The 16,921-nt window shown below is 37.6% G+C and overlaps 1 protein-coding gene across 1 annotated transcript; it reads right to left on the bottom strand.

The window, feature by feature from the left end:
- Positions 1-11,418: 11,418 nt before the first annotated feature.
- On the bottom strand, positions 11,419-16,569 carry LOC129244108 (uncharacterized). Its single transcript, XM_054881722.1, has one exon. The coding sequence runs from the start codon at positions 16,567-16,569 to the stop codon at positions 11,419-11,421; it is 5,151 nt and encodes a 1,716-aa protein (XP_054737697.1).
- Between the last annotated feature and the right edge of the window lie 352 nt (positions 16,570-16,921).

Genomic DNA, 16,921 nt, shown 5'->3' on the forward strand with positions numbered 1-16,921 from the left:
TTTCATCACCAGTTACAATGTTGTAAAGGAAGTTCTCGTCTTTTCTCGCCTCTTTAATGAAGTATTTCGAATGTTGAATTCGGAGAAATTCTTGGTCTTCAGTTAACTTGTGCGGTATGAAACGTACACAGACCTTTCGTAAGCCCAAATGATCAGTTAAAATGCGATAAATCGATGTTTTGCCGATATTCAACTCCGATTCCATGAATTTCAACAACGAGTTCGGTTAATTTTTGATAAATTTACGAACAATTTCGATGGAGTATTCGGTGGTTACTGATTTTGTTCATTTATTGTCATTTACCATGTCCTTACATCCATCTCTGAAACGTTTAAACCACTCATACACTCTGGTACGACAATCATCACCATAAACCTCTTTCATCAATTCAAATGTTTTGGTAAACGTTTTAGATTTTAAAACAAAATTTGATATTAACTCTTTGTTCGAGACTCTTTTTTGTACTGATGGCAGTATGACTTCAGACGCTATAACTTCGCTTCCACTAAACCGAATGTCATGTAACTTCAAACGAACTAACTCATTAAAAAGATGGCGCTATCAAAACCATTTTTATGACGCCAGTCTTGTTTATTAAAAAATTAAAAAATTGAAAAATTAAAAAAAAAATGTTTTACAACAAATTTATTTGAATTCGGTGTAAGTTAAAAATAAATCAAATTTATGAAAAGAAATAGTTTACATTTGAGAACATTTGAAAAAGAATTTTAATTAAAAAACAAAAACTTTAAATTCCGAAAAGGATAAAGAATTGAAAAAAAAAAAATATTTCATAAAATACTTTTTTAATTTGACGTGCGTTAAAAATGAATTGAATATATTAAAAAAATTATAATAAGAAAATTATATTATAATTCATTAAAAAAACTTTGAATCGACAAAACATAAGTGGAAAATTCCGAAAATTTCTAAATAATACTTATTATATATTGAATAAATTAAAGGTAAAATATTTCAGCACTTTGTTTTTGTTTTTTTTTCCTTGTTCATTCCACTCGGGAGCATACGGCCTCGACAAGACTCAGTCTTGCGTTGGTTTCGTTAATCTATTTTTCTTTCTACCAGCACTATTTATCACGAATTTAGCAATCGAAATTACCTTAAAAAATTTTTAAAAATAAAAAAAAAAAATTAAAAAAATAGAAATGTAAATTTAATTCCTAAAGTGTCTACTATGGTATACTGTTAGATTAGCAAAAGCCTCTTTAAACTATAGTGAAATTTTTTTATTCAAATAAACAATACAAACAATACGAGCTGCAAGTGGATTTCGATTGCTCAATAACTAAAAATCGGGGTTTTAATTAATTATTGTTAGGGCCGATTTAGGAAACAAATCAACAAACATTTATTTGAAAAAAAAAATAATAATAATAATAATAGCAGCTGTTGCTCACAGAAAAGTCTAAGTGAATGCACTATCAGGACTGGCATTTCGTGTTTTCAGATTCAAATTTTAGTTTTACTTCCAATTTCTATGTCATTTAGTGTTTATATGCATTTTGGGCAATTGCACTTTATGAGGACCGACTCGTCACTACAATTTATGTCAATTTGGATGTTTCCAGCATAATTGTTCTTATCTTCATAATAACCGCCAATGAAATCACCTGCCTTGGGTGGCGAATTAAAGCACCTACATATGTCCCAACTAGTCACAAAATGAAAAGCTCGATTTTCACTCAGCTGGCGCGCAATAAACTGATAACGAATGAAAAACTAAACTTTCAATTGAACCGTGCTACTATTTTAGCCATATATGAGAAAATCGATATGCGCGTGAAAAATATAATGAATTACAGTTTTCAATTTTTTCACCGAGCATCCCTCTATGTTTTAAGGAATAAAGTATAATCGTTTTGTATAAATCTAAAATTATGAAGGTGTGGAAATATAGGTATCAAATAAAATATCACATATTCCATAACACATTTTTGTAAAGGAATTTGAATGAATATCGTCAACAGGAATCAAGAATAAAGGCTTTAAAGCAAACTTCTGAAATTTCGATGAATTTTACCGACCAAATCTCGACGAAAAAATCGTTCCCTCATTTTATACCCATATTTCTACACCTTATGGCTTTTTTTGAAACATTATGCTTACTGAAACTTAAGGTGCTAAAAAATGAGAATTTAAAATTTGTTATATACTCATGTGTGGCAACTGAAATCCAATTATAAGCAATTTTAAACCTTAACCTTGTCCTTTATGTCCCTATGTCCTTTAAGTTGGTGATAGTGCATATAGCCATTCAAAAAAATATATTTTTGTTAAAGGGTTTGAAAGAAAGTTCTCACGGATTTTCAAGGATAAAAACTTTGAAGGACATTTTTGGGATGCTTTTCCACAGGATAGCTGAAAAAAGATTTAGAAGTGTGTGTACCCTTCTCATCTATTTGATACACATGCCATACCTTGTATAATTTTACATTTATAAAATTTGTTTAAAACCTCTATCCACTATCCTTTTTCGATATTTAAAGTCTTTAACAAAAATTTAGAGATTCTGTAAATGAACTAAAAATGTAAATTTATTATATTTGAGCTCTAGCGCACATTAATTTCTTTATGTGCGATTTTGGTTGTTACAGGCGTTAAAAAGTACCTACTTAAGAAGGATACCCAGTTGCCTCCATTTGAGACTTTTTTTAATAAAATACTTAAATGCTTCTATTTTATAAATTTAAAATATTTTCGACTTATATCAGTCTTTTTGTCTAAGGAAAAAATAATTTTTTTACTACATATATTTACAAAAGTTACTACATGCGAAATTCTGTTGAGAAAAATACTTATGAATGAAGTAAAATAATAGTCTCCATATCAGTCAATATACGGGCAAAGGGGAAATATTTTATTGAAAGTTCTTTTTGGTTTATTACGGCGCCTTTACATTAACACAAGGTTAGGTTAGGTTAGGTTAGGTTAGGTTAGGTTAGGTTAGGTTAGGTTAGGTTAGGTTAGGTTAGGTTAGGTTGGCATGATTGCCCAAGGAATGAGCACACTTGGACGAAGAAAAACGGATTCGTCCTTTGTGATACCATTATGAAGGAGGTAAGGTAAAAGAGAAAGACCGATGGGATGCAGGGAGAGGGCGGGTAGAGGTGGTGCTGGGATGATTAGGAGAGTGGGTTTGGAGTGTGAGGGTTACGAACGATGACTCTGCTGCGCTTGCGTCAACCGCTTTGTGCTGCTGATGAAATTGATCAGACTTTTAATATCAACGCCAGCTATATCAGCAGGCATAGCAAAGAAGTAAGAGCCAAGATGCCTGGATCATTAACACTATTGCTTTGGTCTTTCAAATAATTTATCCAAATTTTTTACGTACTTGCAAAGATGTTCTATTTGATTAAGTCGAGTACCGATGCCCAATCCAGCACAGTGATCGAATTGTCTTCGAAAAGCTTTTTTGCCACACGAAAAACAGGCTTCGCATCATTGCCTTGTTGAAATTTCAAAATCAACGGTATAATCTCTTTCGAATAAGGTAGCATTACATTTTGAATGACCAGAATGTACTTGACCGCATTTACCAATATTACCTTTAATATGATGACTTGGCCCGACATCGGTCCACGAAAAGTAGCTCCAAGCCATTATTGAACCTCTCCCGTGTTTTATCATTGCCCGCCGCACGTACTTCCTACCACATGGACCCACTCTATTTATTTTTGTTTCATCGCTGAACAAGATATAATGCCACTCATTTTGAGTCCACGATATGTGCTCGCGACCAAACTCAATTCGGCGTTGTCGTTGTGATGCTGGTATCAATAGCTTCTTCCCTGTCAGTCTACGTGAATCCCTGCTTCTGAAAGTCGAAGTGGAACTGTTATTTTCGATATTAGTTTTTCTAAGCAAACAAAAAGTTATCGATGGATATCTGCAGCACTCTTTCTGGGACTCTGTTGTGACAATCTAATCATCATTCTATCCATCTGGTTAGCACTTTTCTTTTCAACTAAAGTCAAATGCTGTAGGAATAATCCAGATACTCTCTTTTGTACTTACGTACCAATAACAATATAAAAGAAAAAACAATTCCAAAACACTGTAGAATAACTTTTTGGTTGTGTGTTTGATAAACAAATAAATAAAATGTGGGACGAAACCCAACGAAGTTCGTTCAGTAATGTTATTCTGTCCAAACCAGTAGGTACTTGACTGAACTTTCCCTTCAATAAGAGGTGTGAGTCTTGATGTTCGTTTACAAATTGACAAAACTAAAATTGCATACCAGCTCCGAGCATCAGTTAATTTTTATTAGAAACTCAGAAGCTAGATGTTTAAATAATAAAGTTTTAATTACTGAAAATTTAATTCTTAAAGCTTGTAGCAGATATTCCCAGTACAGGTGAAAAAATAATTCAGTATTCTTGATGCTTCGCAATATTTGGCATAAAAACTGATAATATAGAGAACCGAAAGAAAAATGGGAAAATATTAAGCCTTCCTATTTAATTACATTTTTTTTATCTCCTTCAACCTTAATTAGGTATTATTCATCTCTTTTTGTACTTATAAATTCCAAACCCTTATTGGGAAATTAAAATTAAAAAGTATTAAATAAAAATCAAACCGAGTTCAACCGCAGTAGCAGTGACAACAAAAAAGAGACAAAACAAAAAACAAAACTTCAGCCAAAACAAAAAAACAACAAACAATGACAAAAACACCATTGACAGCATTGCAATAGCACTCAAATAGCCAACGACCACAAACGTAATCCTGACCTATAAAACCGCATTAATAACCACAAAAGCCTGCCCACAACCACAAACACACACACTTGTAAACAAATATGAAGCTTACTTTTTTATTTTTTTTTATGTTACTACAGCAAAAATGTCAAAAGGGTTCAATTACAACGGGCGCTCAAGTAGGTGGTAGGAAAATAAAACAAACAGGAAAAATTTCAGCCCCAAGAGGATTTATCACATTGATCTCTTGCTGGATTTTCGAAAACGATGTGAATGAATGCCTGCAAATGGTTCCATTGACCTTCTTTTATTACAGCCGACAGCAGTTTGTTACATTTTTGCCTCATTGTCGCTGCTTGGCCAAACTGGTCTATTCGTTCTTTCTCAAAAAAACTCCTCGATTCTCCTGTGCGTTCTTCTTATTCGAATTTACTTGTTTGCAGCATTCAATTTTATGTTTGGCAATTCTGCTTGTTGGCTGGTTTGAGAAAATGTTTAGGTATTTGTAAACTTTTTGTAATCGCTTGTAAGGGCTTGTGTGTGTATCTTTGTATTAACAAACGGTTGGCGGTAATTTGAATTTATTTACATGCATTAAGTGCGAAATTCTCCTAAATTCTTCTCACATTCAGCTACTTTTTCGAACGGATGCTCTGTTGGCTTAAATGCATTGGGCTTAGGAGGTCTTTGAACTTGAAAAAGTTCAAAACATTTTTAATTCACAGGGATAATCACACAAGAAGAATCGGTGATTGTCGTAGCTGAGACTAATGTAGCGTGGCATATCAGCTTTAAGTGCACAAATTCTCAGGCAAGAAGCTACAAAAACATTGGTAATATTTAGTGGCAAGCCTTCAAATAAAGGATGAATTTTAAGTTTTGGTTCAATGTCTTTTTTAATATTTTTAAATCGAATTTCTATTTATTCTTAAATTCTATTTACAAATTCTAATGTTTTGGCTATATTCCGAAAACACTTCTTTGGGAACTTAAGTGAAACTCATTTTTACGTTCAGCGACCCGAGCATGGCCCAAGAAATATTTACTTAATGAAGTACTTTTTAACTGGAATATGATGTCTGTCGCGACACAAAGCAAATATTTACAAGTAAGTTTTCCTTAACAATTACTAATATTTTCGGTATTATTTCAGGGATCTTAGCCCGTAGTAAAGTTTGTATTGAGACGCAGGCGTGCTCTTTTTTCCTAAAATATTGCTAATTGACACTACCACATGAGCGCATGTTTTCCTTCCTGTCGAAGTGCCCCTATTCTATCGAAGGCCAATATCGAACTTAACCTAATTTTTATAGAAAAAAGGTGGACGAAGTCAAACCATATGATCATATCACCACTTTTTGACATTTTGCGGGCATTTCTGTCAAAATTTTCATGCTAACACAAATTATTTGTCAGGTGGCACCGATTTGCTGTAGCCACTTCTATAAAGACCGAATTGGTCGGAAAGTTTTTCAACATTCCTCAATAACAGTTACGATAACTGTGGTAACATTGCCTTTGGTATTCCAAAGAAGTATCCAATAATGGTATCGTTCTAATTGACGCGACATTTTCTGGTTTATATGTAGTATAAAGTACACTTCATGGTGGTACCACAGGTAGTTATTGACAAGTTTTGACAATTTATTGTTTTGTTATTTAGTTTTAGAAATTCTTTTTATAAGAATATAGTTCGTTCCTACAAAATCCATATACAGAAATTCAAGTTTGAAAAAAATTTCATCAAAGTTTCTCTCTTTTTAATCAGAATTTTATTTTTAGAAAAATTTCAGGTACGCAGTTTTATGGTCCATTAAATTTGTATTCGATAAAGTGCAAGTTTGAAGAGACCCAAAAATTGCATTGAATTTTGATTTTCTTTTTTTGTTGCTGGCGGTCCTGTGCATATTCTTCAAACAACGAATGCTTAATATTTTTTTTGTATGTAAAAAACACTCAACACTGATTATTGAGGTAGTTCAACCTGGTACTTTATTAGACTAAAATTCAATGGGTAATAAAACTTCTTATTCGTAACATTTTAAAAAGATCTGATTCATCAAAATTTGTTTAATTGATGCTTAAGTTTATATATTTTTTTGTAGTTAAATAAGCTGTATTTTTATTAAAAAAAAGTATTAAGTTTAAATAAGAAACAAATATACTGTCAGTTTATGTTAATAAGTTATTTAACGTAGTATAATATTTTCAGTAGTCCAAAGTGCCAATTTAGTTTACTAAAAAATGAGCTATGTCGAAAGACACTTTCGTATAAAATTGCTCCGCTAAGTGGTGCTATGGCTTATATACAATATTTATAGAAGCTGTATTTATAGTTTTGATTTGATTTGATTGAAATTCAGAAAATATATTGTATTAAACTAGCTAAGAAAAACTCCTTTGGCAAGCAATTGGAAGGCTCTGTCTCCATTTCTGTGATAAAAGTTACGATTCACCCAAATCAAGAATTCTAATAGCCATAACTATATCTATCTAACGTATGGGCTAAAAAGTCCTGACCTACAAAGAAAACAGGATTTTGTTGTTCAAAATTAGCTTCATTTATCAACGTAATTTCCATTAAGAATAACGCAATCATTCCAGCGGCGCTCTAACATTAAAATACTACTTTTGTGGAACGATTTATATTTTGCCTTAAAATAAGCCTCAGTTTCAGCGATAATCTCTTTATTCGAGAGAAATATTTTACTGGCGAGCATTTTTTTTAAGTCTGCTAACAGCCAGTAGTCGCTGGGAGCTAAATCTGGTGAATACCGTAGATGTGGGAGCAATTCGTAGTTCAATTCAAGTAGTTTTACCATTGTTGTGATTCTCTTGTGATTGACTTGTTTTTGGTAAACGGTTAGCAACCGCGGCAACCACTTTGAACAGAGCTTTCTCATAGTCAAATACTCATGCAATATAAAGGCACTTTTGAAAGGTTATTTTGATATCTTTACTATGTCAGCTAACTCATGCAACTTCACTTTTCGATAATTCAAAACCGATTTTGTTGATTTTTTTTTCTGGTGTTACCGCCTCATTTGGACGCCCAGTGCATTGTGCATCATCGGTGTCTCTACGACCACGTTTGAAGTGAGCAAACCATCGTTTTATTTTTGTTTCTGATGGAACGGATCCCACATAACACTTTTCAAGCCATTGCTTCGCTTGAACGGTATTGTTTCCCATCAAGAAGCAGTGTAAAATTAAAACACGAATGATCCATGAGCACAATAGCTCACGAACTAATAAATAGAATACCATGATATTTCAACAGCTGTCTTTTTAAGGTTAGTACTAACTGAAAAAGAGGTGAGGGAAATAAAGCATCTATGTGTTAGGACCGGCTTTTCAACTCATATATTAATGTACCACATCTAGACTTTTGTGCCTTTCTTCAGATTCCAATTTACGGTAGCTTGCCTCGAATTCAGCAGTTTTATGGACCTACAGATTTTACATAATAATGCTGCATACCACGTTTTTCATATAAGTTCCTAAGGAGTAAATTTTAAATTCTTATATTTACTCTATAATATTAATATGGACATTCCACGAAAGAGTATATATCCGCCTACAAAAAAATGTATTTTTTGTCAGAGTAAGCTTAGTGCAATAAAGCCCTTTAAAAAAAATATCCTTAAATTTCTCGAAATTTCCTAATGAATTATTTTGAACAAAAAAAAAAAAAAATTAAAGTACATATGTATTATATATGTGTTATATAGTAAGACATATCTCAAATTCGTTCTTCTTGTTGCTTTATAAAACCGTAAGGAAATAGTTAAAATTTTCTCCTTCTTGCACGTTTCTTTCGTTTGACACCAATCTTAATATCTTAGACAGTTACTGTCTCAGAAGAATCTAGTGGATTAGCAGCAACCATTTTTGCTCTGGTAAAGTAAACCGAGATCATCACTTTTGTTGCTGACTTTCTAGTGGCTGGTTTTCACAGATGGATTTGCTCCTTTCGAGCTCCATACCATGGACTGCTGTTTGGTTTCCGGGTTATACTAAAAAACAGTTTTGTCTCTTGTTTCCGTCTTATTAAAGTTACTAGGCTCTCTGTTTTCGAATTTTCTTAAAAAAATATTGAGCTAAATTTACTTCAGCTTCTTTTTGACCCTCATTGAAAATTCGTGAAACCCATCAGCAGATTTCTTTGAATACTGCAAATCATTATGCAATATTCGCAATACTGCCATACTATTCAAGCTCAATTCACTACATATCATTTCCTGTGCCATTTGTGGCTGAATTCTGTGGCTGTGTCTCTGAATTTTTCATTTCATCAGGGCCACATTTATCTCTGCGGTCGACGATTTTGGCCGTCCTCCTCGGAACTTTTCCTCCACAGAAGAATTTCCAGTGTGGAATCTTTGATTCTACTTAAAAAATAGTCTTGATAGAGATGGAGTGCCCGTTTTGTATATAGTTTGAAACTCATTGAATATTTCCACAGGCTTGAGTTGACATCGAGAGCCGTAAAGTATTGAGTAACGAATTTCCTGCTGTGTCGCTGGTGTAATTTCTATTGACATTGCATCAATTATTTTACATTTACTCGTCTCCATTCAAACCGATTTTTCTGAAATTTTAAATGTAAAAATTATGGAATTTCAAAATTTTTCAAAAAAATAAAAAATACCAGCGACTTACCGAACTTGTGTTTGTCCCCCCAGTAAATGATACAAAAGCTTTATCAATCTAATTTCTCAAAACCTATTTTACTTAAACTCCGTGCCTTTTGAAATCAATCAGCTGTAATGTTACATTTTGATCTGTGTGGGAGCTGCTAAACATCGCCAGCCAGCAAGGAAGAGCTACTTAGCAAGTTCAGCATAGTGTTTCGTGCTCTTTTCCAAAAGTTATGCCATATTTCAATAGTGCATTTTCTAATACATGCAAATAAATATTTATTACCATTTGGCCATTTCTAAAATGGAATGCAAAGTTCAATGAATCAACAGAGAGTTCAGAGGTGATGAGCTATGAAAACGTGTTAGTAAAAAGTTAAAAAAAAAATCGTAATGAAAAAATAATCACAAACACCACAAAAATACTGAGCTCATCTTAATCTGTGGCCATTGATCCCTAAACACTACACAGCACTTTATACGCGTAAGTATATGTGCGCGACCAGAATTTTGTACAAATCCCTAAGTATATTTTTTCACACATTCAGTAACAAAATGGTCAAGCCACTAAAACAAAAATGCTGAGGCTAACAAATGAGCTGGCAAACATTAGCAGGATTAGATTTATGTACCAATTGTCTGAACAACATAAATTTATGAATTGATGAAATGCTTGTGACAACTGCGTTCGAAAAAAGCACAATAATGGCAAACTGGCTTGGGTCATGCAAAAAAGAATATTAATAAAAAAAAAAGTGAGAAACGAAACAAAGTGTAAAAGTGCTAAAGTAGTACAGCAAACGCACGAAAAAATATACGTTTATCTATAAAAATTTATTCAAGTATTTAAGCGATGTTCAGCAAAATATGAAATACTCATTTTTGTTGAGATTTATGCTGGCAAGTGGCTTATGGGGGTTATGATGGCAGCCAAATGATGAAGACATATTGCGGTGCAGTAAGTGACTGATATTGAAAAAAAGTGATAAAAGAAACAACAACAAACTATAATCAAGAGAGTTAGCAGTTATCCACTGCCAACGTCGAAATTGCCAATAAAAACAATGAAATTCGCTATAAACTATGGTGAAGTTTAGTTATGGGTAATTTTAGGAAAATCAAATTTGGCTATGAGTATTCATACGTTCGAGGGAGACAAAAAAAAAATACCGCTCTATTGGGAATATCGATCTGATTTATTTAATACCTCAAATTAAGTTAGTACATTGGATTTTTTTGATATGAAAAATAACTTGGATTTAAGCCATAAGGAAGCTGTTTCAAATCGGACAATAATTCAACTGTTTTTAGGTTAAAAAACATGAGACACAGATTAATTTTGCGGTCGTGACATTTTTCTTTGGGCATCTTGAGGGACAAACTTTAACTACTTCTGTTCATCTTGCAGCAAATCCGAGTTGGTATTTTAAAAGAATTTCTTAGCCCAATCGACTGGCATTTCTTCGGCAGTCCTATCTATGTAGCTCAGTATTTAAAGAGTACCGGTGGTCTAGAATTTTCAAAAATCAGTTTTTTTTGATATTTCGAAAGTATAGGCTTTTAAGAACATGATGTCAAATGGCAGGATATTCCCAGTATTTTCGATTCTACAGCCGTTTTAGCAGATAGAGTCAGATTCGTTCCGCGGCGGCATCAATGGTTGCATTTAAATCGTTAAAACTCAATTATTCAAAGCTACTTCTTTTGGCCTGGTGTTGTCAAGAAAAAAAAAACTATTCAACCGAATTGTCTGTGTTGAAAGTATATTTTGTAAATTTAATTTTATTTGATTTATTGTATTATATTGTAGAGTATATAATTTTGTATGCTCAAATTATATTCTGCAGCGGCACGTCCGTTCGCGAAAAAGTCAAAGCAAGAAGAGAGCGAAAAAGCGGGTGCGCAACATATGGGAAAAAGCAAATGTCAAAAGTAACGGGGTTGCCATATTAGCATTTTATTGACCAGCTTTGCATTCAGTCGTAACATTCCGCCCACCTCGTCCAGGTCCTGCGACGAAATAAGGGACCAGCCGCCCACCGTAAAGACATCAGGTGTCCTCCATAGGCAGCAGTACTAACTTTGATATGGCTCGCTTGATAATGGAAGTTGGCGTACGAATGGTTGCCACTCTGACAACGTCGTCAGTTCCTGGATGCACGTCTATTATACGACCCAACGTCCACTGAGTGGGAGGAGCGTGCTCGTCGCGTATTAAGACCAAGTCTCCGGGTGATAGATTGGTGCTAGTTTGATGCCATTTGCGTCTTACTTGTAGTTCTCGCAAGTACTCACAACTCCATCGGGCCCAGAAATGTTGCTGCATTTGCTGAAGCTGTTTCCACCTTTTGAGTCGATTTGGATTAACATCAAGTAAACTTGGTTCGGGAGTAGCGATTAACGGACCGCCCACCAAAAAATGGCCAGGGGTCAACGCAGCTAAGTCCGTTGCGTCTTCTGTTAGTGCCGAGATCGGCCTCGAGTTAAGCACTGCTTCCACTTGCTTTAAAAGAGTATAAAATTCTTCAAAGGTTAGCTTTGCGCTGCCAATTATGCGCCTTAAATGATGTTTCATGCTTTTTATACCCGCCTCCCAGATGCCTCCGAAATTTGGAGATCCAGGTGGTATGAAATGCCATATTACTCCCCAAGTTGGCACATACCGTGCTGCCGCCTCAAGCTGTTGTCGAAAGCTGGCCAGATCTGCTTTTAGTTCCGCATCGGCTCCTACGAACGTTGTAGCACAGTCGCTGTATATGTCCGAACTGTATCCACGGTGTGCAAAGAATCTTCGAAGGGCTGCAAGAAACGCTGCAGTGCTCAAGTCGCTAACCAGTTCCAGATGAATTGCTCGGGTGCTGAAGCATACGAATAGGGCAACATAGCCCTTGTAACTGTGATGGCCTCTGCCTTTCGCGCTGCGAATTTGGTACGGTCCACCGTAATCGAGACCACAATGACTAAAAGGTTTTGCTGCGTTGCAGCGATGCGTGGGAAGACTTCCCATGATTTGGGTCGAGGGAACACCTCGGTGACGAAAACATTTTATACAACGATGAATGAATCGTCTGATTGACGAACGAGCGTCAATAATCCAGTATCTTCTTCTTATAAAGTTGAGAGTCGATTGAACGCCGCCATGCAACGTATAGTCATGCGCTTGACTGATCAGTAACGTGCACAGAGGATCCTGTTTCGGTAACAAGCATGGAAACTGTTCATAGAAAGGCATGTTTGCGTTCTTCAACCGCCCGTTTAAACGCAAAATACCATCGTCATCCAAAACTGGGTTCAATTTGAGGAGCTTGCTCTTCTGGCAAATCGGTTTGCTAGAACGAAGACAGGAGATCTCATTAGCAAAATGAATCTGCTGAACATACCTTATCCAGAATTGCAAGGCCGCGGTTCTTTCAGTCACAGTGCACCATAGAGTTGTTTCATGGGGTCGCTTCATCAGTGCGGCAAGGAAACGCTGACACCAAGATGTGACTGCCAATAGCTTGTTGAGATTCGAGTATTTTTGGAGCAATGTCGTGAGCATGGTTGGTTTGGACTCTTCCGGAATCGTCACTAGGGAGAGAACTAATTCTTCGTCTGGATCTGTGTAACCGTTGTGTTGTTCAGGCCAGGTGCTTGAGTGACGATTTAGCCACGGAGGTCCCCGCCACCACAGCGACAACCCTGCGAGCTGAGACGGGAAGATACCCCGGGATGCGATGTCGGCTGGGTTCGTTGTAGTAGGTACATACTTCCAAGCGTTGATTGGTGTTAACTCTTGGATTTGAGTTAGACGATTGCTGATGTATTGCTTGTGTTTACCAGGATTTGATCGAATCCAGCTGAGCGTGGTTTTGGAATCCGACCAACAGTAAAGTCTAATCGCTGGAAGTTGCAGTGTTGACAGCACTTTAGCGGCTACTTTCGCTGCGAGTAGAGCAGCATTTAGCTCCAAACACGGGATGGTTATCTTCTTCAGTGGTGCCACCTTAGTCTTAGCGGTTAGAATTGATATTTTTACATCATTACCTGAAGTTTCCACACGAAGGTACGCGACAGCAGCATATGCCACAGTAGAGGCATCAGAAAATACATGCAGTTGGTAACTGGATACACTGGGCTCAGCTCCAACCCACCTGGGCACTTTGAGTTCTCTGATTTGAGGCATTTCGTCTCTAAAGCGTCGCCATTCTTGTTGAAGTGGATCAGGAATGGGATCGTCCCAATCGACACCCGATAACCACAGCTGCTGACAAATAGCTTTACCTTTAACTACGACAGGTGCTAGTAGACCCGGCGGGTCATAGATTTTGGCCACATCGGACAATTGCTGCCTCTTTGTGATGTCTCCAATGATAGGTGTTACGTTTGTCTTGTAACCGATGCTGTCAGTGTCGCACAGCCAATAAATTCCTAGAGCGTTTGTTTCGCTATCAAGATTTAAGTTGCGGGACAGCCCAATGTTTTCGTCTTCAGTGTACAGATGGCGCATAAATTCAGTAGAGTTGGACATCCACTTCCGAAGGTTGAATCCGCCGCGCTGCAAAAGCTGTTGTAGCTGGCATTGAATATTCAGAGCGTCTTCCACGGTTGCGGCACCATGCAGGCAATCATCCATGTAAAACGACTCCTTTAATATTTTTGATGCTGCCGGAAAATCGTGTTCTTCATCCGTAGCAAGCGTGTGCAGAACCTTAATGGTGAGATAGGGCGAACAATTTAAGCCGTAAGTTACAGTGAGCAACCGGTAAATGGCTGGCTTGTCCTGCTCGTCACGCCAGACAATCCGCTGCATATCAGCATCAGGTCTGCTGACTAAAATCTGGCGATAACATTTTTCAATGTCCGCTATGAACGCAACTCGATGCATTCGCCATTTTAAAATGATGGAGCTTAAGTCGCTCTGCAGCTTGGGTCCAACATGAAGACAGTCGTTTAGAGAAACGCCACCTTTGTATTTCCTTGAAGCATTAAATACAGTGCGAAGCTTCGTCGTAGTGCTACCTTTTTTGTACACACCATGATGAGGAATGTAACATACTGGATGCGCAAAATCGTCAGATGGGACTGGCTCCATATGACCAAGATTTCTGTACTCAGCCATAAACGCTGTATACATTTCATTCAGTGTGGCATTGTTTTGAAGGCGCGCTTGTTGGTATGTGAACAGTCGAAGGGCATCTGATTTAGAATCGAATAGAGCAGCAAGGTCACAGGACTCCTTAAAGGGATATTGAACGTGATAGCGCCCGGAAAGATCGCGACACACTGTACGCTCAAATAGCTTCTCGCAGTAAATTTCGTCTTGCGTCATTGAGGATGAGCCTTCCACGTCCTCACATTCATTGAACTTCCACAGTTGTTGAACCAAATTATTGAGCTCAGTAGTGGCTGTAGCGCAAAACGTGGTGGCCAGGAGTAGTGTAGATGTGTGGGGCAGACGCCCGTAGATTACCCATCCTAAGTGAGTATTCTGTGCGGTAACTTTGTTGATGGCAGAGCGTTTGATGTCGTTGCGCAAAAGGAGACCGTAGAGATCTGCGCCGATGATGACATCAATAGACCCTGGTTCAAAGAAGTTTGGATCGGCTAATGACAGATCGAGAAATTCCGAATATGGTTTTGGATCGACACGTTTTAACGGCATGAGATGTCCCAAGCGGGGCAGGACCAGAGCCGAACAATCGATGTTGAACTCGAGTTCTGTAAGTGAATGTAATGAGAAATGAACTACGCCATTAGACTCACCTACACGGCAGCCGCCTATACCGGTGATGGGTACTTGAAGACGGGCTCTGCGAAGGTGTAGTTGTTGAACTGCAAACTCGCTGATGAAAGATGCCTGTGATCCATTGTCCAGGAGCGCCCGCAGTTTGAGTTCATGCCCTGTGGGAGAGCGTATTCCAATAACCGCAGTTGCCAGCAGAACAGATGTGAGATCATTTGTGTTTGGTGTTTGTATGAAATAATCGGAACGCGTATGATGAGCAGCAACTTTGTTGGGTTGCGTAGAAAGACTGTCATGCAACAGTGTATGATGTTTTTGCATGCACCTTTGGCATGTATAAGTAGATGAGCACTCGTCAAGAGTGTGGCCTGGTTTTAGACAATTTTTACAAAGTTTTGCCTTATGAACCAGATCGAATTTTGCTGAAGATGTTTTCTTGCGGAAATCCGGGCAGTACATAAGCGTATGCTTACCCGAACAGCATGAGCATCGGCCAAAGCTCGTTTGATGACTTCGCACAGCTTGATTGTGTGGTGATTTTTGTGAAAAATCTTTCGATTTATTCTTGGCAGCTGCCCCCACTGCTTCCAATCCAAGAATGCGTTTTTCTAAGAACGCGACTAAATCGCTGTAAGCAGGCAGCTCACTTGGACTACCAAGACTCATCTCCCATTCTTTAACTGTGGCAGAATCGAGCTTTTCGGTGATTAGAAAAATTAGCCAATCATCCCACTGAGCTGTTGGACGGCCAAGCTGTTGTAACGCACGCATTGACTCAGTCACGGTGTCCAACAGTTTTCGCAGACTCGTTTCGGATTCTGTGGGCATTGCCGCCAACTTGACAATGTTTCGCAAGTATGACTTCACAAGTCGTCGTGTGTTGTCATACCTTTGTTGGAGTAGGTCCCACGCAATTATAAAATTAGCGTCTATAACCGAAAAACTCCGGAGCATAACCTCCGGCTCGCCCTGTACGCTGCTTTTGAGATAGTGCATTCGTTGCACGTTGGAGAGTGTCGTATCTTTGATCACGCACGTGGTGAACATGTCCTTAAAGCTTAGCCACCTTTCAAAAGACCCATCGAACTTCGGCAACTCGATTTTTGGAAGAATTGTGAGTGGTGCACTTGCTGTAAATGAGCGAAACGTGGCAGATTGATTAAAACTGTCATTGCCGATATCTGAAAGCTCGTCGATACCATCGTTGAGTTCACCCATTGCTTCGCAATATGCTCCTTCAATAGCTGCAAAGTGCTCATCGGACAGCGCGTCACGCACCGCTGCTGCATTAGCATCAGTGACCGCCAGCGCGCCAAGATCGTCGCGAATAGCGTGGTAGCGCGACCAATACTCCGACAGCAGACTGCGCCTGGCTCCGAGGTAGCCCTTTGTTTTTTTGGACTTTGCCATTTTACGCGTGTTTGCACCAAAGTTTAAGATGAGCTTGGACAAAGACTCTTCCTTTCCAAGCACCATGTTTGATTGTGCGACGAACACGCGGGTCTTCCGTATTTGAGGTTAAGTTAATTCGAAGCGTAGAACGTTGCTGGACTGCTACTGCCTTACCTTTTATTATTTCCAATGTGCAGGGAAAGGTTCCCCGCAAGGGATGCCAAAATGTTGAAAGTATATTTTGTAAATTTAATTTTATTTGATTTATTGTATTATATTGTAGAGTATATAATTTTGTATGCTCAAATTATATTCTGCAGCGGCACGTCCGTTCGCGAAAAAGTCAAAGCAAGAAGAGAGCGAAAAAGCGGGTGCGCAACATATGGGAAAAAGCAAATGTCAAAAGTAACGGGGTTGCCATATTAGCATTTTATTG

This window comes from Anastrepha obliqua, chromosome 4 (genome assembly GCF_027943255.1).
Source record: "Anastrepha obliqua isolate idAnaObli1 chromosome 4, idAnaObli1_1.0, whole genome shotgun sequence".
In the NCBI taxonomy this organism is placed as follows: Eukaryota; Metazoa; Arthropoda; class Insecta; order Diptera; family Tephritidae; genus Anastrepha; species Anastrepha obliqua.

Bases quoted from the DNA above. Each gene is read 5' to 3' on its own strand.
- LOC129244108 (XM_054881722.1), bottom strand. From the start codon at position 16,569: ATGGTGCTTGGAAAGGAAGAGTCTTTGTCCAAGCTCATCTTAAACTTT.